This window comes from Chiloscyllium plagiosum, unplaced genomic scaffold, assembly GCF_037043375.1.
Source record: "Chiloscyllium plagiosum isolate Xiang-an unplaced genomic scaffold, Cpla_swu_hap1 HiC_scaffold_11, whole genome shotgun sequence".
Classification (NCBI taxonomy): Eukaryota; Metazoa; Chordata; class Chondrichthyes; order Orectolobiformes; family Hemiscylliidae; genus Chiloscyllium; species Chiloscyllium plagiosum.
This window is the reverse complement of record NW_028270149.1, coordinates 26,722,055-26,747,357: the sequence shown is the minus strand read 5'-3', so window position 1 is coordinate 26,747,357 and position 25,303 is coordinate 26,722,055. Positions and strand designations below refer to the sequence as shown.

Sequence of the window (25,303 nt, the reverse complement as noted above, 5' to 3'; positions counted from 1 at the left end):
AAAAGCATTCATTATGTAGAGCCATTTAACAAGATGAGGTAGCATTCAGTATGTAACATCAGTTAACAAGGTGAAAAGTATTCATAATGTGAAGATAGTTATTCATTGTGTAGCAGCAGATGGCTCAGTCTTTACAATCAACGCGTATCAATAGTAATGGTCTCCGAGTTAATATGTATGTTGCCTTATCTGGATGTTCCTTCCTGAAAAATTACTATGTTCATTGAGAAACTGCTGTCCCAGAGAAGACCATGAACTCTTATCCCTGTGCACATGGGCATTTGTTCTCTCTCCCTCCAGGGCCCGGAATAAATATGGAGGTAAAACTGCACTGTGTCTCTGAATATTTTGCTTCAACTGAGGGTAGAAGCAGGATGACATTACCACTGATGTCAAGCCAGTGGTTCTGTAATTTCCTTAATGAAAATCCAAGTTAGAATTGTAACCTCGTACTGAATTACAGAAGTTTCATTTTACAGTTAATGAATGCAAGCAAGTTCATTTCCCGTTCTGTATTCTGTTTGTACTATAGTCTTTTGCTGGACTAATCTATAGCAAATATGGTTATGAAGGTAAGGTAAATATAGTCCAGCTGGACTACAGGGCTGCTGTCTCAATAGAGATGAGGGAGATGTGACTGGTGATGGTTTAACTTGAAGGTCACCACACCTCAAGCAAGGGAAAATGTTGAGAAGGAAAGCCTTTCATGGTAATCTCCAGAAATTGGCATAATTCTGCATGCTAGCCATCCAGTCAAGTGAGTTTGCCGACTGACTAGAACCCTCTCTCCCCCCCCCCCCCCCCCCCCCCCCATTTGGAAAAGTAAAACATTATTACACCTGTTCTTTGGGTGTGGTTAAAAACTACTGGTGGCAAAAATCATCTTTATCCGGTTAAACGTGTTGGTTTCTGTGACCTCCATTCCATTAAATAAAGTTGAGAAAAGGTCAGTCACTGAACTAGGTGAGTCGTTTTGGGCAGACACTGGACCATGCAACCTGGTTTTCTGGGACTGAAAATTCCAATTAATAACCAATTAGATATGACCAGAATCAAAATCTCTAAGCCTGAAGTGATATTATGGCAGTATGGTATTGTCCATACCTCTGGCTGAGAAAGTCAGACTTCAAGTCCCAGCAAGTCATGGCCACAAAGGTATATTATAACACATACAAGCAGGATTTACTTTATTTTGAAATAAAAGTCTAGTTTGAAGAATACATATAATTCAAATACTTATAAGGCAAAGAACTAGCATGGGCATAATGGTTAAAATAGTCCCTTGTTATATTATTTTATATATTGAAAACTATAAGTTCCAAGAGCGAAAGGATACAATACCAGTGATTAATGCCAAAGCCCTGTTGCCTGTGGAGGCGGTGATGTTTGACTTTCTTGTACAGCTGCAGTTTGTGTGGTGAAGGTGCTCTCACAATGTGGTTGGCAAAGAGACATTATAGATTATTCATTCAGCAACAGTGATGATTTGAAGATAATGTCCAAATCAAGAACAGTTTGTAGTTTTATTATCATGCTTATAATTTCACAAAAATATTATTGGGAACTTTAGACATATGGCCAGAAAAGGAGATATTAGGTCAGGTGACCAAAAACATTGCCAAATAAGCAGGTTTTGAGGAATGTCTTAAAGGAGGAAAGCAGACCTGTGAGGTTTTGGCTGCGAATTTCACACATTGTTGCTTTGGCAACTGTAGAAACAGTCACATAGGTGAAGTAATGAATTAGTTGTGGGCGGCACGGTGGCACAGTGGTTAGCACTGCTGCCTCGCAGAGCCAGAGACCCGGGTTCAATTCCCGCCTCAGGCGATTGACTGTGTGGAGTTTGCACGTTCTCCCCGTGTCTGCGTGGGTTTCCTCCGGGTGCTCCGGTTTCCTCCCACAGTCCAAAGATGTGCAGGTCAGGTGAATTGGCCATGCTAAATTGCCCATAGTGTTAGGTAAGAGGTAAATGTAGGGTATGGGTGGGTTACGCTTCGGCGGGGCGGTGTGGACTTGTTGGGCCGAAGGGCCTGTTTCCACACTGTAATGTAATGTAATCTAATCTAATCTAATCTAATAACCACCCTATTATTCTAAATGAAAGGATATTATTCCGCAAGGCATTGGAAATCCTTGCATTCAAATGGAAATCCCAACATTAAAGGTCATGTCGAGATGACCAAGCCACTAACTGATCTAGTCTCGATCAGAATGGGTTATCGAGGTCTCAAAGGGTGTGTGATGTAGTGAGCTAGGAATTAAATCAAGGGTGAGAGTTTTAAATTGTGTGTTGGCAGGTGAGACCGGGATGTGTGTTGGTAGGTGAGACTAGATTGGGTTGGGATGTCTGGTCGGCATGGATGGTTTGGATCGAAGGGTCGGTTTCCATGCTGTACATCTCTATGGCTCTATTAGTAACTTGATTTGAGTTACAGCAAGGTCATCCTTTGTTTAACTGGAATGCTGGAATATCTTCTGCAATACACATTTCACCCACAGGGCGGTGCATTGTGCAAAAACTGCTTCATAGCACTACCCAGTGTATTAAGATTATAAGTAGCTTAATTGCATTCATCATCATTAGATTTCAAGGAGACATTTCTAGTACTTGGATTGCAGGAGCAAAGTTTGAAAAGATAGCTTCACAAAAGGACTGCAGAATAAAGAGTTATTTTGTTGCAAGGCTACATTTCTGGATGCCTGTTGCCGTTTCATACGATCATGTAGGTGCCCATTTTCCTGAGCCTGGGAAGTGAATTTATGCTATTCTTCAACCACCTGAATATTAAGAGCACCATTATACTGAACTTGTACATGTACCCTTTTACACTGAGAAGTCTTGCACTCAAGTTGTATGCTCAATACTGTGCTTGAAATTCCCCCTCCCAATCATTGAATTTGCTGAGAGTTAGTAATCTTGTTGGCTTTTCATTGTTTTCATGTTATTTAATTGACTTTGATTTTCAACTGTAAACCAGGATCTGAGAGCTAAAGATGGCTTTTGAACTGTGGGTAATAGCCTGTGTTGAAAGGGAAACCAACCAAACAAGCTTCTGTTTATTCATGAGAGCGGGCCTGGGTGTTAACTGCAGATCCTATTCAAAAGATTCTGCAGCTGCTTCATCGCTGGGGAAGAGCATTGTTTAAACACATCTTAAAAGTTGGCTATTAACGAGGTCAGTACCTGGGAATTGCTTCCAGTAAGTCTGGTAAAGACCTTTGTGCTCAAGCAGATGACAAATGTTGAATTGTAACTGCGACATCATGGAGGAGATAGGAAGTCTTCAGGTAGTGGTCAGAATTTGAATTGGGTTTGGGCTTGTGGGTTTTTTCGAGATTCTACCTGTTGATGTTAAAGCATGAATGTTTAACCTTCCATGAGTAGCTCTTGAATGCTCAGAGTCGTTTTAAATACAGTATTATTGACTTTATCTAAATGAACTGAAAAAATGACCCAGATCGACATTTCAAGAAAATCAACCAAAAAAAAATCATCTCTGCCTATGGCACAACAGATTGTCAAAACTACTTAAGTAAAGTGGACAGGTTTTTTTATTTTAACTGTTGACATGAATGGATATTTTGCATTTAAAGCATAGACCAATTAGATTATTTTGCTTAATTTAACTCTGCTACAGTTACTATCTTTTTAATAAATTGAAAAGCTTTAAGGTACAAACCAGTATTGGAAATTGATTATTCTGTAGTTGGCTTTTCAGAAGTCTGGTTGGGAACCATTGGATCAATTTTGAAGATTTTAATTTAGTTGCTGTAAGTACAGAAGTAGGCTGATTTGGTTCCATTCTGCATGTTGTAACAGAGTCCGCTAATTTAGCACAGTGAGTAAAAACCAAAAAAACTGTGGACGATGTAAATCAGAATGAAGACTGGAAGTTGCTGAAAAAGCTCAGCAGGTCTGGTAGTATCTGTGAAGGGGAATCAAGAGTTAACGTTTTGGGTCCAATGATCCTCCCTCAACAGTTCTGGTCTGTCTACCTTCTCTCATTGAGTTTGAAAGTTCGGGGTTTGCTCTTGGATTTGAGGATGCAATCAATGCACTCTGGCGCAATACTGAGAAAGTGGTCCACTTTTGAAGCTTTTTTTTTATATACCAGGATGGCCTGCTTCAGATGAATGCAGATCACTTGGCACTTTTCAGGAAAGGTGGAGTTTTCCGTTGTTACTACCATTCACCTCACTTATTTGTGGGAGCTTATTAAATAACTAGTTGTCTTTGGCATTTTGTGATATTTCCAGAGACCAGAAAATGCAAATTCTCTACATTCAGTTCCATTTTGCCTTTAGTGCAAGAAATTTGTAGTCAGACCTTGTTATCGTACAAAATTGTTTTGTGCTGTATGAGAGCAAGTTACTTGTGATGATTTAGTGAAAAGGTACTGATACTTTATTGGAGAAGAAAATCAGAAAACGGCTTTTGTATGCAAAGTTGTGGTCATGGACCTGCTGTCACAATTAACATCAATGTTTGCAGATTGATTTGACTCTTGAATATGTTGCAATCCTGCTACTTCATGTTGCATTATAATGGAGCAAGGCAAATTGCAAAACTGTCTACCCTTTTTGTTTGATTTTCCTCACTCGTAATGCCTGATGCTGGTGTTTCTTGGTAGATGGCATAAGGTCTGCAATCTTGTTTCAGCACAGACTGCTTATTGACTTCCTCTTTCTATTGTACCAATCCATCCCAGTGTGTCACAATAGTTTGGAAGTAGAGTCCTACAGCACAGAGACAGACCCTTTGGCCCACCCAAGCTGGTCCGTGCTGACCAAAATGTCCATCCACCCTAACCCTATTTCCCCGGACTCTGTCCATATCCTTCTGAACTATTCCTATCCATATATTTGTGCAAATGCCTTCGAAATGTTGCTAATGTACCTGCCACAACCATTGCTGTTGGCAGCTCATTCCATTTGTGTGCCACCCTCTGTGTAAAACTGTTGCGACTCCGGTTCCCTTTAATACTTTCCCCTCTAACCTTAAGCTGATGTCCTCAAGTCCTTGATTCCCCAACCCTGGGAAAAAGACTGAGTGCATTCACCCTATCCTTGCCTCTCGTGATCTTATACACCCCCTCAGACTTCTGGACTCTAAAGAAAGAAGTCCCAGCTTGTCCACTTCTCCCTACAATTCAGACCATTGAGTCCTGGCAGCATCCTTGTAAATTTTTCCTTACTCTTTCCAGTTCAATAACCTCTTTGCTATAGCAAAGTGACCAAAACTGAATGCAATACTCTGTGTGGCCTCACCAACATCCTGTACAACTGCAGCATAGCTTTCCAGCTTCTATGCTCAATGCCCTGACTGAAGGCAAGTATGCCAAAAGCCGCTTTCACTGTCAAGTCTATATGTGACTCCACTTTCAGAGAACCGTGCATCTGAACTCCCTCTGTTCCACTATGTTGGACTGTCCTGTCTACTACTAACTGGTTTAGTGCCTGCCTTTTGTAATGTGCTGCAATCCAGTGCTCCACTGCTCTCTCGCTTGTGGTTCGGTGACCAAAGAGTTGTTAATTTGAGCAAAGGAGGAGAAAGGATTGAAGTAACAGGTGAGTAAATTTGGTGGTGAGTGAGTGAACACTTAAGCATTTGGGACTTTGAATAGAATGCAGTTGGGGTAGTCTGAAATGGAAGACTCCAAGGGAAGCAGATGCGGATTGGAGATTGATGGAGGGAAAAGATTGTTACAGATGTGAAGCAGTCATATTAAAATTGGTTGAAGGAAGGGTAAATGTTAAGTTAGGCTGCAGGTGTTGCTAAGGGCCTGAATTGAGAGACACTGCTAAAGTAGACGTTATGCTGAAAAATGAATTTGAGTGAATAAGCATGTCACAGATGTGGCAGGGTGCTGGAAACCTGGATTAACATTGGGTCAAAAGTGTTCCATCTCATTAAAAGGAAAATATGTGGGGAAATGAGAGAAGACAGTAGTGATAAAATGCAAAGAGAGGGCACCATGGATATGAAGTGATGCAAAACAGTGGTAATTAATACTTGCATTGAAGAGAAGAAGGGGGAGGTATGAAATAAAACCAAGGCTATGACACAGGTGATTTGGAGCATGTACTATCTGTTTTTCGCTGTGCCTCATGTATCGCCTTGAGTTCCCAGAGCTCATTACAAAGCTGTCTTCATCTCAGCTGCCGTCTGTAAACCTCCTATCACTTTGGAACCAACAGATAGCTGGTGTCCAGAAAAGAGTAATAAAGGGCAAAATGACCAAGGAAAGTGTATATGTATACATCAGCATGCATGCTGAGTGCACATATTTAAGATGCAGGTTGTACTCTGTGACTTGCCCTGACAAATGCCAAACAAAATATTATTTGATCTCCACTACGTCACATCTCTTTCTTTATATCAAACTGTTCCCTCATGTACCTTGCTATGTCCAATTCTTAAATCTTTCCTCTCCACCAACATGACTTCAGCAGCAGTGGCATAGGAGTAAAAGCAATCATTGTAATTGAACGTTGTCTTTCATACTTCAGATAATGCACCAAACTGGATTTTGCATTGAGAGCAATTGTAAAACTATCATGCTTCATTGTTTTGAGTCTAAATGTGTGAACTGAGAAAATTTTAGACGTGAAATTTTGTCCAAATTAACTTGCGCCTTCACAGTCTGTAAATTAACTACCGCTTTTACAGGTGGTAATAGTACTTTTGCCAATGGATTCAAGTGAAATCCAAATGAGTAGATTTTGTTGTATGGCAAACCTTTATTAACTGGTACCTATGGGACGAAGAGTGTACCAGTTGATCAAGAGATCCACATAATCAGTGTAAAAATGAGCATTTAATAGTAGAGACATAATATCGGAGGTCTGCATGTCACTGTTATACTTGACTTTACAGCATAAATCACTTAAATATGAATGCAACTTTGCCTGAAATAAAATTACCAGCAGAGAGCCTTCTCGCTTGTCTCCTCAACTGACAACTCTGCCTTGCAGATCGCAATAATACAATAGACTTCTGGTACCTCAGGTCATCGAGTCACAGAAATGTACATGTATAATTTTTGGCAGTTTATTCAGTGTTGGTTCTTGAGTTGCTGATTAAAACAACATTTGCTGTTTGCCCACTAAAGACACGAGCATATGGCTGCTGTATTCATGGCATAAAGGTCTTGCGTTAAAATTCAGATAACTGAATTTTATTTCAATATGGAGTCTGATTTCTTCATAATCTTAACTGTCTTCAAGATTCAATTTCTTTTAAACTTGAGTCCCTTTCTCTTTTGTTTTGTGTATGTTTAATTTGACATGGACTAAAATCTTACTCATAATTTCTAGTTTGGTCTGCAGTTTGTGAGGGTTTTTGCCATCTGATTGAACTGCAGTGTTTGCTTTCTGTGGCTGTAAATCCCACAGATCCTCTGTAGAGGGCAGTCTTTTGAAAATGACCTCAAAATACTAGAGTCCTGCACAGAATCCAAAAACGTGTGGGGAACAGGCAGTGAGATGAATGATAAACATTGACCCAGCATATGAACAAACTCTCGTGGGGAATTAACTTGAAATTTTTTTTCAATTATGCTTTACTGAAGATCATCATTACATTTTACTTTATGTACTTCGGTTGTTGTGTGTTATACTTTTAGCTCTAACATGTCTGTGCTTCTAACAGATGTGCCAGTTCATCATTAAATTAGCTGCTATTGGATTTCTGGATACTGCATACATTGCCTATGTTTGGTGTTAAATCAGGCATTCCTGATAGTTACTTGGACATTTTTTTATTTTTAAATTGTCCTAAAGATGTGTAGTATTTCATATTTGCATTAAGCAAAATAGATTGCTGAGCAGAAAGCATGCTTTTGTTTTCAGGAATTCGATGTACAGTTAACTTGGATTAAAAAGCACTTTTTGTGAAATCCAATTACATGATACAAGATTTGTAGTTTTGGAAAGATAAATCCTCTAAAAGCAAAATCTCTCTTTTCTTTTCCTCTCTGCTTAATATGTTATGAACTCTTGAAATCTTTTTACATAAAATTTTGTTCAAAATTCTTGGTCTTATAACTATTTTCTGAGAGGTTTTTGTCATTCAGTGTAGAAGGATTTCATTTCCTAGTCACTGTTGTTGCTGGTTATCTGATGTTGCAGTTTTGTTAGAATCAACAAGTTCCTGTAAGAGCGCACACTTTTGTATGTTCAGGTCTTGGTGTTAATTGTGTTGTGTTTATATTTCAATCATTGCCAGTTGTTTTAATTTCTTCTAACCGCTTTCTGCTTCACACCTTTTCATTGTAACCAAGATGAAAACGTCTGATGGTTTTTTAGGAAGTGTTTCTCCATTTAATGTCAAAAACAACTTGAAACCAAACTGAGATCTTATCCCTTAAGTGTCTCTTCAGTACTTTTTCCATTGTTGTATTATGATGACTTCCAAAAGACTAGATTAGATTAGATTACAGTGTGGAAACAGGCCCTTCGGCCCAACAAGTCCACACCGACCCGCCGAAGCGAAACCCACCCATACCCCTACATTTACCCCTTACCTAACACTACGGGCAATTTAGTATGGCCAATTCACCTAACCTGCACATCTTTGGACTGTGGGAGGAAACCGGAGCACCCGGAGGAAACCCACGCAGACACGGGGAGAACGTGCAAACTCCACACAGTCAGTCGCCTGAGTCGGGAATTGAACCCGGGTCTCTGGCGCTGCGAGGCAGCAGTGCTAACCACTGTGCCACCGTGCCGCCCACTAAACTAGTGTTGATTCGGGATTGTTGTGGTGGGGTGCAAGTTTAAAAACATTGCAATGGAAAAGACTTGGACTTAATTTCTCTTGTCCTCTTGTGGGGTAATGGATAGCAAATCTCTGATCCTAGTCCTTTGTCATTTTATTTGGCTCATTCCCAGGTGGTGTCCTGTTCTTGAAGTCTGCCCTTAAATGCACTTTATCAAGTCTTTTCTTGGCAGGTCCCTTCTTTGGCTATTGTCAGATTGGCATTCTGCCTCTCTGATGTGGGGTGCATCTGAAAGAAGAAATGTGTCCTTCCAGTCTTGGTCTTTTCTCTCTCACTCGTGATGTCCCACAGGTGCTGCAACCAGTTCATAGCAGTTTGATGCTGCGTCTGTGATGGCTAGGATCTTATGTAACCAAATGGTGAAACTGTTGATGATATAAGATGCCCAGATCATGTGGAGCCACTGGAAAGTATGTACTGCTTTACAGATTCTTGTGCGGATTTTGATCACTTTGTTTTATGTGGGTATAGATACAGCACCTCACCTGAATGTAATACAGAAGTGAGAGTGTAGAGTGACCCAGCAGATAAGCCAGAATACAGCCACACCACACAAATACAAGTGTAGGAAGAAGGATGAGAAACTTTGACAGTTAGTAGGAAAGAGGTAACCACAAGCTTGTTCTGTCCAGTCTAAGTGAGAAAGTGTTTCAGGTATGAGCAGGGAGGGATAAAGTTAAGTTTAGGATTGCTTGACAAAAGGCTCAGCTAACATGACTTGGATCAGATAAGAACTTGCAATATACAATGTGGTGCTGGAGGCAAGGGTAGTGGGTTAACAAGGTGAAAAAAAAATTCATTATGTAATTGAACAAGATGAAGAAGCATTCGTTATGTAAAGTCATTAACAAGGTGAAAAGCATTCATTATGTGAAGCCGGTTAAGAACATTCATTGTATGATGCCAAATGGCTTAATCTTTACTGTTGATGCTCGCTGATTGTAACGGTCACCCAATCAATATAGAAGTATTATTTGGATGCTGCTACCTGTAAGTGACTATATAATTCCTTAAGAATCTGTTGTTCAAGAGAAGATTTAGAACTTGTGTCTCTGTGCACATGGGTGATTGTTCTCTCTTCCTCCAGGGCCTGGAATAAAGATGGAGGTCAAACTATACTTTGTCTCTGAGTGTTTTGCTTCGATTGACAGTGGGATAGGGAAATGGGATGACAGAAGGAATGACCGTAATTGTGATTTATCAGGATGCCATATAAACTAAGTCCCCTCAAATTTCTCGTGTCTTAATTGGCCACCCTTTTTAAACAGTGACCCTGTGTTTAAGATTCTCTCTGCAAAAGAAGCTACCTTTTCACATCTACCTATAAAGACCCCTCGCAATCTTGTATATTTCAATCAGATTGCTTCTTTTCAACTTGAGTGGATACAACCACGTCTGTCCAATCTTTCCTCGTTAGGCAATCCACTTGTTCTAGGTAATAGTCTGATAAATCTTCTCAGGGTTTCTTTAAAACCATTCTTCTTTTTGAGTAGACTAATACTGGACCTAGTATTCAGGTTTGGTTTCACGAGTCGTTTGTATTACCCACCTCTGTGTTTAATTCCCCTTAATAAATAACGTTCTGTTAGAGAAAAGCAAAATACTGTGGATGCAGGAAATCTGAAACAAACACTATGGAGAAACTAAGCAGGACTGACAGCATCTGAGGCGAGGGAAACTTTTAAAGCTGAGTCAAGTATGGCTTCAGAACAATACATTCTATTAGCTTAATTACTTGTCCTATCTAAATCTTTGAGATTCATGCTGTAGGACATACCGTTACTTTTGCAGTGAGGTCCACATTAATGTTTTGGATGAGGAATGTGAATTCAGTAGCAAAGTTTGTGGATGACACAAAAGTGGATGGAAAGGTACGTAGGATGAGTATAAAGTCTGTAGAGGTTCGTGGACAAGTTAAGCAAGTGGTGAGAAACTTGGCTGGTGAAACATGATGTGGGAAATGTGAGATTATGCACAGTAACAAGAATAAAGGGACTGAATGTTATTTAAATGGGGAAAGATAATTGTAGAAGACTGCAGCACAGATGTTTGGGAGTCATTGTGTATGAATCTTCAAATAATAGGGAAGACCAGGGTCACGTTGGCTTTGGGAGTCTTTATTAAAGCTAGACTATAGGTGGAATACTTGGAGCAGTTTTGGTTCCCTTATCGAAGTTAAGATATACTGGCATTTGAGGCAGTCCAGAGAAGGTTCACAAGGCTGATACTGAGCATGGAAGAACGGTCTTGAGGTGAGATTGAGTAGGTTGGATCTGTATTCATTGGAATTTAGAATGAAAGGAGACCTTTTTAAAATACAAAAGATACAAAAATGCAAAAGAAGGGGCGGCACGGTAGCTCAGTGGTAGCACTGTTGCCTCACAGCACCAGGGACCAAGGTTCGATTCCTGCCTCGAGCGACTATCTGCATGGAGTTTGCACATCCTCCCAGTGTCTGTGTGGGTTTCCTCCAGGTGCTCTGGTTTCCTCCCGCAATCCAGAGATGTGCAGGTTAGGTGAATTAGCCATGTTAAATTGTCATTGGGATATGTGGTTTAGGTATGTTAGTCTGGGGTAAATGTAGAACAGTAGGGGAATGGGTCTGGGTGGGTTACTCTTCGGAGAGTCGGTGTGGACTTGTTGGGCCGAATGGGCCTGTTTCTGCACCGTAGGAATTCTATATCTATACTTAGGGACTTGACAGTTAGATGTGGAGTCTAAGCCCAGAGGGCATAATCTTAGAATAAAGAGTCATCCTTTTTAAGGTTAGAGACGAGGAGGAATTTCTTCTGATGAGTAAATAAATGAAATTATTTACCATATTAGAAGGGCTGTCGAATATATTCACAGCTGAGATACAGGAGGTTAATCAGTACGGTAATTGAGGATTGTGGGGAAAGGTCAGGAAAATAGTGTCGAATGGCGAAGCTGACTTGGTTGGCTGGCTAACTAGCTTGCTTCTGCTTTTACATCTTTTGGTGTTAATGTATTTTATTCCTGCCAAAACATCAACTTCATAGTTTGCCTCATTATACCATTTTGCAGATCTTTTCCCCATTCATTTAACCTATGGTCTTCTGTAGCAACCTTTTTGTCCTGTTCCCATCTTACCCCAATCACTTTCATATTATCCGCAAATATAGCAACCATAGCTTTCTGTCCGTTCATGTCATTGTACATTGTAAATTGTCAAAAAAAAAGACTTTAGGCTCCAGCACTGATAACTATAGCACACCACTTGTTATGTCTTGCCAGTCAGAAAATAACACGTCTCCTGTGTTTCTCATCATCTTTTCAGGTCATTGTTGCCTATGAACTTTTTTTTGTCATAATATCTGTGGCATCAAATATCTTGTAGATTATCTCTGTAATTCAGTGACTCCATTTAGGCGAAGTAGCATGAGGTGTAAGAGTAGATCATTCTCCACTTTATGCTGGTACCACTTTCAGCAAGGTCATGGTTGAACAACCACTTTCATATGCAGTGTCCAAATCCCTGAATTGCCGAAAGATCTAAAAGTCTTAAGTATGCTTTTGGGCATCCATAGCTTATTAGTACAACTGTCCAAAGATTCCTAATTATGTGAGCAACGAAACTTCTGGTTCACAGTCCTAAATATCTGACATCATATTTGAAGATTTATGAGCCCCCGTTCTAGACTCATCAGCTAGTGGAAACATTTCTTCTAGCATCTACTCAATTTCTTGTATCTAAAAATAACCAATGCCCTCATCCCAGGAATCAGTTTTGTGAACCTTTATATTCCTTTTTACTTTGAATATGTTCTTTTGGGAAAGGTGACATAAAGATATGGTTAGTATTCCAGAATGTGGCCTCAAAGTCCTGTCAAAATATTTTTTGCTTTTGCTCTTGACCTTTGCTACAGAGAAGTTAGACCAAACATCAAAATATGCTTTGCTAATTCTAAATGTGAGTGCAGATAATGTTTTTGCTGTTTTCTAACAAGTCAAAAGTATTTAACAGATCTCAATGTAGCTTGGTACATTGGATATGACTTCGAAGAACTGATTAGTTTTTGGAGATGTAAATTTAGATTCTGTATATCTTTAAAAAATCTGTTAACATGGGATGTGGTGAATTGCCTTTCTTACAGAATATGGCTTGAGTCAGCTGTTCTAGTGTTAGGTTATTTTTTTCTTGAGATTCTTACACTTGATGCAACTGTAGACGCCAATTTCTGTGATGACCAAAATTTTATTAAGCATAGTACAGTACAAGCTTTCTGGAGAAACCCTTTAACCCACTTCGCAATGCTTGCAAAGCCATGTCAAGGGATCTCCCTGAACAAAGGAAACAGTCCTACCTGTATTCAAAATCTTTACATCACAGTCAGTAATGCCTGCAAAACAATCCCAGTCACTCCCCCATAGTCACATGCCACTCAAGACACAATGTAGTGGCCACATCATTTACAGAAACAGTATAATGTAAATCATCCCCTAGTGGTCAAATCTGTTGTAAATCGATTTTTTTTTTAACTACAGGGAGTAGTCAATATTCCAACTGCGCTGTTCTTATTGATTTTAAATAGGATGATGATGCAGTCTTTTTACTCTGAATAACTAGGAAATGACCATGTAAATGGTTCTGAGTGGCAAGGGATGGGAATGTAAATTCCTTACAAACTACCTGTAAGGCAGATACATCCCACCTTAGCCTCAGGACATCCAACTTCCATTAATATCTCACTGGTGCAAATTGCAGTTTTAAAATGTGAGCAGTGTCTTCAGAATGGGTTTAGCTTGAAGTAGCTTCAGTAGAAGGGAGGCTTGTAAAACATTTGTAGTGGAGAATGTGGGCCTATTAAAGAGTTGTATTGCCTGTTAAATTTATAACTTTATAAATTATACTTTGTATGCAGTTCTTGTCAGGGGACAAAATCATAGTGGGCGGCACGGTGGCACAGTGGTTAGCACTGCTGCCTCACAGCGCTAGAGACCCGGGTTCAATTCCCGACTCAGGCGACTGACTGCGTGGAGTTTGCACGTTCTCCCCGTGTCTGTGTGGGTTTCCTCCAGGTGCTCCGGTTTCCTCCCACAGTCCAAAGATGTGCAGGTCAGGTGAATTGGCCATGCTAAATTGCCCGTAGTGTTAGGTAAGGGGTAAATGTAGGGGTATGGGTGGGTTGCGTTTCGGCGGGTCGGTGTGGACTTGTTGGGCCGAAGGGCCTGTTTCCACACTAAGTAATCTAATACTCCACTATTGTATCCAAGGGAGGATTGGTTAATGTGTAAGAAAATAGTAATGAAACATAATGGTGCTTTCAGGGTACAGGTCTTCAAGATCTAAATTTTCATGTCATTGAGTAAATTGTATAAGCACTGGTTATAATTTTCTTGTACACTCTAGATATTGGAATTGTGCAGTTAATTTGGAAAATTGCAGAATTCACTTTCCTTCTAAAGGAAAGGTGGGAGATACCAGGTGGCTACAAATTCACCAGTTTAACTGAAGTTGTGGGAAATTGAATTATGTCCAAGTGCTGTGCTGATTAAAGTAATAATTTAACAGAGTTAGCATGACTTTGGTGAATATTCTGATGTAATATTTTGAACTAGTCACAAGTGTTTGCTCACAAATTTATCATTATTGGGGGAAAAATTGAAACTTTAGGTTTGACAGATTTACATTTGGGATTTTTTGTATGGATTCCACTGAGGAAGAATGATAATGCAGATTTCTAAAGAAGGGTTATTCAATGCTCTGAGTTGATAAACTGGACTCTGAGCTTAGAACATTGCAATACATCAGGGAATGGGAGAGTTACCTGGACTCTGTGTCTCCAGGTGACACTCACACCTCTTGGATTAACTATCTCAAATTTGGCCATGCAGTTAGGACAGGAAAGTGTCACTGTGAGCGAGGCAGCTGGTGGGACTTAGGAGATAGTGTTGCAAGAGCCTTAGTCATTGAGTTTGTCTTAACAGGTTTGAGATTCTTGCTGACTGTGAATTAGAGTCAGGAACTGGGGCTATAGGAAGGATGAATATACTGAGCACAGCACCATGGCACAGGGAGCCATTCAAGAGGGGGAAGAAAATAGAAATGTAATTGTAATTGAGAATAGTACTGTCGGAGAAAAGATTCTCATCTGTGCAGCAAGGATCAAGAATCCCGAAAGTTGTGTTGCCAGCCTGGTGCCTGATACCTTGCCTCATCTGGGCTGCAGAGGAACTTAGATTGGGAAAGGAAAGATTCTTTTAAGTCCATTTAGAAACCAGAAATTTAGGAAGAAAGATGGAATATGAGAAGCTTGTGGCTAAATTAGGTAGTGTACCAAAAGGTGGTAATTTCAGATTATTATCTGAGCAACCAGCTAATTGGCCCAGGGTCAACAAGATTTATGGGGTAAATGTGTGATTGAAAGATTGGCAGGGAGAAATGGGTTCAGATTCACATAAAATTGGCACCAGTACTTGAAGGGGGAGTTGGTGGTGGTGGTGGAGGGGTGAAGAGTTTATTCTAATGGAATGGTCTCCACCTCAATCATGCTGGGACCAGAGTCCTGACACATCACATGGTTAGGACTGTAGATTGGGCTTTAAACTAAATAGATGGGGCTTCAGTTGCATGGGGAACTTTTAAAATCAAAGGCGAAGGTACTTGATGGGGCTGATTGTTAGCAAAAATTAAAAGGATGGGACAGAATGCGAGTGCCATATTTATACTAAGCAGCCATAAAATTGTAAGGAAGTTCGATAATAGAATAAACTTAAAAGTCTTAGTATTTTAATGCACAGAGCATTTGGATTAAGGTTGACAAATCGGTGGCACAAATAGAGGCAAATGAATATGATTTCAGCCATTACAGAAACATGGTTACAAGGAGATCAAGAACTGGGAGCTGAGCATTGAGGAGTATTTCTCCTTTTTTGGAGGGACAGGAGGTCTGTAAATGGTGGTGGAGTAGCACAGTTAAAAAGAAATGAAATGAGAGTTGAGAGAGACATTATAAGCGCGGAGTCCATTGGGGTAGAGGTAAAAATCAGCAAAGGAATGTAGACATTGGAAGGAGTAATGTACAGACTCCAAACAGCCACTTTGTGGGAAAGGCTATGAATTAACAAATAACGAGTATATAAAAAGAGTAGCATAATTATGGTTGACTTTAAACTGCTTTTTGATTTGGGTTAATCAAATTAGAAAAGGTAGCTGCGACAATGAATTCAAAGAGTGCATCAGGGAGCAGGCTATATTTGGATCTGGTAATGAGGCAGGTTTGATAAATTACTTATACTACTTCCAGGAGATCTTTCACTCATAACATGATAGAATTTAATACTTAGAGAGTGAAAAACGTGGCTCAGAAATAACTGCGTTTAACTTAGGGTAAATATTAAATGAAATGAGGATATAAGAATGTGTATAGGGTACAAGCAGGAAGGGGAAGAGTTAAGTTCTGAGGTTTTTTTAAACGAGGTTCAGCTGAGCATGACTCGATCAGATAACTTGCGCTTAACAATGGGGTGCTGCAGGCAAGGGTAATGGGTTAACAAGGTAGAAAAGCATTCATTATGTAGAGCCATTTAACAAGATGAGGTAGCATTCAGTATGTAATGTCACTTAACAAAGGGAAAATATCCACTGTGAATCCAGTTAACAAAGTTAAGAACATCCCTTGTATAACAGTAAGGGGCTTGGTCTCTGCTATTGATACTCGTTGATTGTAACGATCACCTAATTAATATATGTTGCCTTATCTGGCTGCTCCTCCCTGTAAAATGACTATATAGTTCATTGGGAAACTGCTGTTCTGGAGAAGACCATGAACTCGTGTCTCTGTGCACATGGACGATCGTTCTCTCTCCCTCCAGGGCCCGGAATAAAGATGGAGGTAAAATTACACTGAGCGTTTTGCTTTGACTGAAATGGGAACAGAGAGTTATTGATAGATTAGCAGAAATAACAGTAAGAAGCATTGGTTGACATTTAAGGACTGAGCAAAACATGTACATTTGACAAAGGAGGAAAGATTCTAATTAACTGTAGCGAACCAAGGAAGTCAGAGTATAAACTTGAAAGAAAAAACATTAAGGAGGCCAAATTCAGTGGTAACCCTGAAGATTGGCATAATTTCAGAATCCAGCAAAGGAAGATTAAAAATATAATTAAGATAGAAAATAAACTTAAGGCAAATTAGTGAGGGATATACAAACTAACAATGCGGCACGGTAGCTCAGTGGTCAACACTGCTGCCTCACAGCACCAGGGACCCGGGTTAAATTCCTGCCTCAGGAGTATGGAGTTTGCACATTCTCTCTGTGTTTGTGTGGGTTTCCTCTGGGTGCTCCGGTTTTCCCTCCTCAGTCCAAAGATGTGCAGGTAACGTGAATTGGCCATGCTAAATTGCCCATAGTTAGGTGCATTAGTCAGGGATAAATATAGGGAATGGATCTGGGTGGGTTACTCTTCGGAGGATCGGTGTGGACTTGTTGCACCGAAGGCCACACTGTGTAGGGAATCTAATCAAATCTAATCTAATACATAAGAAGCAAGATGGGATCAAAGTGAACATCGGTACCTTAAATGAATCTGGAGAAGTAGTTCTGGGGAACAAGGAAACGGCAGAGGAGTTAAACAGGGATTTTATGTCAGTCCTCTCAGTGGAATATACTCCAAACATCCTATTAATACTATTGAATATGGGGAAGAAAGTAAATACCATTGCCACTTCTAAAGAAAGAGTATTACATAAACTAAAGGCAGAAATGTCCCCTGACCTGGATGGCTTGCATCCTCAGATCTGAAAAGAGGGAGCTACAGGAATAATGTGCATTAATTTAATTTTCCAAAAATCCTTGGTGTGCTGGATAAGTGACACCCTATTTGGCCGTGAGGTAGAAAGTGGCTAAGTAAATGCCGATTAGCCTAACATCTATTGCAAAAGCTTTGAACCAAATACGAGGGAAGTGAGAGCACATTTGGAAAATCACCTAATCAAGCAGTCTGGCTTCGTGAAAGGAAAATCGTATCTGACTATTTTATCAGAAACTTTTGAAGTCTCAACCAAAGTGGACATAAGGAAACCAATAAACGTATTCTGACTTTGAGAAGGTGTTTGACGAGGTACTTCACGAGAGGTTAAGGCAGAAGAGCCCATGATAGTATGTTGGCATGGATAGAGAATTGGCTTGTGGGCAAGAAACAGTAAGTGGGGAGAAGGAGTTCTCTTTCCCGGGTTGATGGCCGTTGAAAAGTGGGGTTCCGCAGGGATAAGTGTTAAGACCACGGTTATTTACATTATGAATGATTTGGAGAAAGAAGTGAATGTAGTGTTGCCAAATTTGCAGGCGATAGAAAAATAGGTGGAAAAGCAGTTGGAAGAGATGCAAACAGTTTCCAGAGCAATATTGATAAGTAAGTGGGCAAAAAGTTGTCAAATGGAGGACAGTAGGGGAGAATGTGAAGTTGTGCATTACAGAAGGGAGAACAAAAGAATGATTGATTGGGAGAGCAAGAAAGAAGGCAGAACAAAAAGTCCCTGGGTTATGAATGAGTTCTGTTTTTAAGTCCGTTCATATGTCGAATTTGTATGGAAGTCGGAACAGTTGCATACAGTTCACATCTAGAGTCAGTTCGTCAAACGTTTGTCAGAGTATATATTTTGCCAAAAACATCTTAAATATAATACGTAATGTAATTTCAGTACAGTATTTATAATTGAGAATATATGTGTATAGGTATAAAAAACCAAACTGGCCTGTCCATTGGTATGAACCATTGTATGTAACTTTATTTTTAAAAAAAAATAGGCTTTACAGAGGTCGGTTCGACATCACAGTTGGGACCAGTTACCTTAATTTTATTAGTTTTAAAATAGTTCTGGAAAAGGAAAGGCCTGATCCACAAGTTAATGTTCTAAATTGGGAGTAGACAAATTTTGATGGGATTAAACAGGAAGTTCCAAAAGTTGATGGGGGGCGGGGGGAATGCTGTTCACAGTGGGAGTCTTTCAAAAGTGAGAAGTTCAGGGCTAGCATGTTCCTGTTAGTGTGAAGGGGAAGGCAGGCAGGATAACTTTATGTTGAGGCTGTAGTCAAGAAAAAGGAGGAGGCATATGCCAAGTATAGATAGCTAGATTAGATTTAGATTACTTAGTGTGGAAACAGTCCACACCGACCCGCCGAAGCGCAACCCACCCAGACCCATTCCCCTACACCTAACAGTTTGGGCAATTTATCATGGCCAATTCACCTAACCTGCACATTTTTGGGTTGTAGGAGGAAACCCACGCAGACACGGGGAGAATGTGCAAACTCCACACAGTCAGTCGCCTGAGGCGGGAATTGAACCTGGGTCTCTGGCGCTGTGAGGCAGAAGTGCTAACCACTGTGCCACCGTGCCACCCAGAATCAAAGTGAATCCCTTGAGGAGTATAAGGGCAGTAGGAATAAACTTGAGGGAAGTCAGGATGTCATGAGATTACTTTAGCAGATTAGGTTAAAGAGAATCCAAAGTGATTCCACAGGTATATTAAAGGCAAAGAATAACTAGGGAGACAGTAGGACCCCTTAAAGATCAACATAGCTGTCTGTATGGAACCACAGGAGGTGGGTGAAATCCTAAACAAATATTTTGCATCAGTATTTACTGTGGAGAAAGGTACAGAATCTATTTTTTTTGTTGTTTGATGGAAAAATTAAGTTTGATTTTTATGACCTTTGCAAAATTTCATTGCAGATTTTGACAGTTTTCATGGCATCATGGTTGAAAACCGCTGACGTACATTATACACTATTTTCTGATCACTTGGGCAGGCATATTGTCTTTCTGAAAATCTGTGATGGTCCTTTTTGTTGTTGGCTGCCAGAATAGTTCTTTTTTAAAATGCCTTTCTCCCCTCCTAATTTGCTTATATTGGGAATCTGTAGCTGCACTCTGAAGAAATGCAAATACATTGGACAACATAGTACTTTATAAAAATATATATAACGCTTCCTTTTACAGTGAAAGCAAGCTGAATACATTAGTGCAGAAGCTTCATGAATATTTGGCTCAATCAACAGAACAAGGCGAAGAAACTGTATCCTCTCCAAAGCTCTGTCTAAATCAGTTTTCAGGTAACTTTTTTTCATGATCAATCAATAAGATGCAGTGGATCCTTTTTGCTAATTATGGTCTATGATGTGTGTTTTATATATATTTTAATGTCATTTATTTGAGTTTTAATTTTTAGTTAGTGGCTTATGGATTTTTGTATGAGGGGGCTTAATGATGGACTCATCAGTATCTGTGCAGCTTTTTGTTTTGAACAAGTATGCGGGGAGTTGCTGAAGTGGTGTTAGGCATTTACATTGAGAGAATTTTAGGATCCAGAACGTAACTAAGGAAAGATAAATTAGCATTTGTGGCAGTCAAGGATGCTCATCCTGGATTTGGTGCTTTCTTAGAAGTAGTGGTTGAGTAATTTGGGCTTATACTCATTTGAGTTTAGGAGAATGAGAGGAAACCTTTCTGAAACAAGTAAGATTCTTAAGGGATTCACAGGGTAGATATGGAGCGGGTTTTTCCTCTTTGGAAGAGTCTAGGGCAGGATGGCAGAAGGAAGAACTGTCAAGTTGTCAAGACCAGGAATTGAAAATAACAGTTTAAGTCAGATCTAAAGCTGTGGTAAAGAGAATTCTCTCTGGTGTTTGCATAATATAGTATGACGTTGGGTTAGATGCAATATTGTGCTCTTGTTTGGAAATCTTTTAAATATTAATAGTTTTTTGTTTTATTTCTTTTGTATAATAAACTTCTGTTTTGTTCTTAAATCAGATCTTTCCGTGCTTGTGTTTCAGTGAACCATGACCTTGTTTAATAGATTGAAATAACACCTATCAAACCGAGCTTTTATCTGGAATCTGACTTGACCAATCATCATATCAGATGGGATCATAATATAATCAATCAGGAATGTTGATGAATTTACCATAGTTGCAGAATAGTTTAGCGAAGACTTTTCTCACTTAGTTGACCAGTGATTAATTTAAATTCACTTTTGCATGCTTAGATAATGAGGCTGGTGTAATTTTTAATCATGAAATACAGTACCTTAAAGAGATTATGACTGCACAGAACAAAAAGAGAATGCTTGTGGAACAAATAGCATTTGCATCTAATTTCTGTGCTTAAAAGAAAAATAACTAAACTTACATTTCACATACAGATTTTGCTCCCAGATTTGCAGTGAAAACCTTTTAAGGAGTTTCACAGTGTGGTATCAAATTATGAGAGCATTTCCACTTGCTGACTTGCATTAGGTCTGATTTAAAAGTTGTCATTCATGACAGCACATGGTTGTTGTGATGGCTGATGTGTAGACATTTTATTCATTCTTGAAGTAGTTTTTGTATTACTGTTGTGAGCTGGTTGATGGTGGATCTCCGTGAATGCTGCTCCTTCAATTTTTAGCACCAATTAACACTGGCAGATTTACATTGCTCAGGCTTTGTCTATATACACCTTTTTTATAAACATACCAGCATTAGCTGGGCTTCATTCTTTTAGATTTGCAATTTCATTAGTTTAATCTTTATCCCCAGTTCAAATCTTTTGAAGGTCATCCCTGAGTTTTTTTGCTCATGTTTGAATCCCCTGACTAGTTTTTCTTTTGTTGAATTCATGTTGATATAACACTTGTGTTCCTTTGGTAATTTGATTTTGATTTCTCTTTTGCTTACTGATCTGTTGTCAACTTCTGTCCCAAGTTCTTTGTGTGCCCTTTTGAGCTCTCCTATTTCCAAGCACTACTGAAGTGCGTGGGCACTAGTGGATGAACTATTGAAACTTCTGGGTTCATATCTTGTGATTTATGGACCTTACTTTTCAGATTTGCATCAGGCCATGCACCTTTGCTGTTTTTTCTCTTCACTGTGAAATGAATTTGCTGATTGGGAAAATTGCTGACCTCCGTTGCCTGCGTTTCCTATACGTTACCTGAGGTAATTAAACATGAGTTAGTATTCCCATTTATTCTGTCACCTGGATGGTTGTCAGTCGAGGTGGTTGTGACCACACCAGTTCTAATTACCAGAATTCTAAGTTTGATTTGGCTATAGCATTCTGTGGAAAGCTTTTCATTAACCAGTTCATCACATTGAGCCTTATTCTATCAACAGCTTCTGCCTATTGATGCATGGCTGAGAAGAGAGACAGTGCAGTAATTCTGACTATGGTTGGATAGGTAGAGTAGACCAACTAAGATAACCTCTGAGCTGGATGGTGCAGTAGATTTACATAATTGTTAGAGGCTGTAGAGAATTCAAGGAGGATAATGACTCAAGGATACATGGCAGTGCTATTTGCAACTTTTTGTTCACTCATGGATGTTGGTGGCATGCATTTACTAGTTGCCCTAGAGAAAGTGGTGATCTGCTTTCTTAAGCATCTGCAATCTTTGGTTTCGGTACATCCACCATCTCATTAGGAAGAACTCCCAGGATTTTGAGCCAGTGACACTGAATGACCAACAAAATATTTAGGATAATGCATAACTTAGGAAATCTGTAGATAGTGGTGGTCCCATGTACCTGTTGCTCTTGTCTTTCGAAATGAAAGTGACTGTGGGTTTGAAAGGTGATGTTCGAGGAGCTTTTATTAAACTTCTCCAGTGCATCTTCCAGGCTGTACATTGAGTGCAGTGGTGAAGGGAGTGAAAATTTATGGCTGCAATGCCAGTCAAATAGGCTGCTTCATCCTGCATGCCATCATGCTGCTTGAGTGTTGTTGGACCTGCACTCATGCAGGCAAGTAGAGTATTTCATCACTTGATTTGTGCCTTCATAGATGATGGGCTGGCTTTGGAGAATCTAGTGGTGAATCACACACTACAGAATTCCTTGAAGCTTCGGAGTTTATTTCGCTATTTCACTTCAATTTGTGCCTAGTAGTAACCCCCAGAACGATGATTATGCCATTACATGCTTAGTGTTTGTGATGCATCAACGTTATTTGCCACATTCACGGTTAAGATAGAGAGAAATTCCTGACTGAAGCCGCAGAAAATAGTTCAGCCTAGTATGCTGCCCATGTATGGAGCTCTTACAGAGATGTCCTGAAGTACAGATGACGGACCTCCAACTGTTAGGTTCCTTTCTTGAGGTTCTTACACGCTTGCTGCAATTGCAACTTTTGTGAACAGCCACGATTTATTTCAGCAAGTACAAGCTTTTGGAGGAGCACTTAATACTCTTTGCGATGCTTGCAGAACATATCAAGTGAGGTTCTCCAAACAAAGGAACCATCCTCTCATTATACAGGGTTTTGCATCAGTCAGTCATGCATGCATGCAAGACACAACCTCTACCACTTCCCCATAGTTGCATGCCACCCATGTATGAGATGAAGTGGTCCTTTCAGGCAGCACGTGAGAGATGAGGTGGTCCCATCAGGCAGTGTGTGAGAAGGGAGGTGGTCCCTTCAGGCAGCGTGTGTGTGATTGAGGTGGTCCCTTCAGGCAGTATGTGTTTGATTTGAGGTGATCACATCCTACCTGCAAAACAGAAAAACGCACCACCCAGGACATCCAATTTCTTACATGTGAGCAGAACAAATTAACCCTTTAACATCTTACAACAACCATGATTTTTGTGCCAGTTGGGTGTATTCCTGCATTCCCATTGACTCTAATTTTACTCTGGCTCCTTGGGTGCCACACTTTCAGATGTAGCCTAACTTGTCAAAGGTTTTGGTATTTCGGGAACTGGTTGGAGGGGGTGTGAGTAGTGAATTGCAAGGAAGATCTGAAAGGGAGATTAAGTATCCATAAACGTGAATGGAAGGGTTGAATATTTAGTGAGTATGGAAAGGGTTGCTTTCCAAAGTAAGGGCTAGATAGATGAGAAACTATTTTATAATCCTGGTGAAGTGGAAGCTCTCAGAGGGAAATAAATTGCCTAAGAGTTACGTTAGGAAAGGATTGAGGAAGCAAATTAGATTCCTGGTAAGGTTAGTTTGGAAAGGATTGAAGTAGAAACAAAATAAATTGGTTAGAGAATGGAATAGCTTGGATATTTTGGTGGAGTTTAAGTTTATAGTGAAAGGAAGTTAACCACCAGGGTCTCTGAATCTGTTCTGCTAAATGGCCTTCACTTTGAAGGAATCCTGTAATAAATCTAGATCTGACCATAGCCACCCTAATTTGGCCTATTGTCATTCCAGAGTGAGGAAAATCTCCTCCTCTTGGACTCTCAAAGACACACGAATTGCTAACTCTTCTGTTTGATTTGAATGTTTTGTAGAAGGGCACCACTTTATTTAATTATATCTTCCTTGGGTGTGTGGTGTTCAATTTGATGCAACATTAAATTTGCTAAGGTGATTATGTGAATAAACATTTCTCCTCATTTATATCCATAAAATTCTGCTACAGGTAGTGTTTAAATGTGCTTTGGGAACTCGTGTTGTTAGGTTCTTTTTCTTGAGATTCTTACACACTTGATGCAACTGCAACATGCCAACTAATGTGAACTATCTAAATTTTATTAAGCACAGTACAGTACAAGCTTTCTGGAGAAACCCTTTAACACACTTCGCAGGGATTGTGGAGCCGTATCAAAGATCTCCCTGAACAAAAAGAACCTGCCCTTTTATAATGAAATCTTTACATCACAGTCAGTAATGCACATGACAATTCCCAGCCATCCACTCTCAAGTCACATGCCACTCCAGGCGCAATGCAGTGACCTGATCATCTCCAGAAACAATGTAATGTGAATCATCCCTTAATGGCCAAGTCTGTTGTGAATAGTCTTTTTAACTTCAGGGAGTAGTCAGAATTCAAACTGCAGTGTTCTTATTGGTTTCTGAATAGGGGATGATAATGTAATTCTTTTATTTTGAATAACTACGAAATGGCCATGCAAATGCCTCTGAATGGCAAAGTAAATTCCTGACATTCTATCTGTAAGACAGAGACATCCAACCCTTGCCTTGGGACATCCAATTTCCTGCAGATCAGCGGAGCAAATTAATCCATAATGCCATTTTATCATGCTATGATAACCACCTAGATGGATTAGATTTGATTACATTACAGTGTGGAAATAGGCCCTTCGGCCCAACAAGTCCACACCGACGAAGCGAAACCCACCCATACCCCTACATTTACCCCTTACCTAACACTACGGGCAATTTAGTATGGCCAATTCTCACATCTTTGGACTGTGGGAGGAAACCGGAGCAACCGGGGAAAACCCACGCAGACACGGGGAGAACGTGCAAACTCCACACAGTCAGTCACCTGAGGCGGGAATTGAACCCGGGTCGCAGGCGCTGTGAGGCAGCAGTGCTAACCACTGTGCCACCGTGCTGCCCCGATGAGAAAGGCACTACCATCTTATTCCTAAGAATCTTACAGCCAGTACTTAAACAAGTTATTGGCACACAACATACAATGATTTATAACAACAAAAATCTCTAGCCCATGCAGTAGATAGGATCCTCCCTGTAGCCATCGTAGCCAACCATCTTAGCCCTTGTCTAAAATTATCCAGTTGGTTCTGAATAGACTGATTGG

General features: G+C 40.0%; 1 protein-coding gene across 3 annotated transcripts in view; it reads left to right on the top strand.

Moving 5' to 3' along the window:
- atrx (ATRX chromatin remodeler) overlaps positions 1–25,303 on the top strand; it is a 238,029-nt gene that overhangs the window by 21,116 nt on the left and 191,610 nt on the right. For 2 of the 3 annotated variants that reach the window (XM_043704988.2, XM_043704986.2), the window contains exon 2: positions 19,750–19,862. The exons of the other annotated variant lie outside the window; for it this stretch is intronic. Coding sequence is in view for 1 of the 2 variants with exons in the window: in XM_043704986.2 (XP_043560921.2) it covers positions 19,750–19,862 (113 nt within the window). In the remaining variant the exon portion in view is untranslated. The remainder of the gene's footprint in view (positions 1–19,749; positions 19,863–25,303) is intronic. 3 annotated transcript variants of the gene reach the window in all.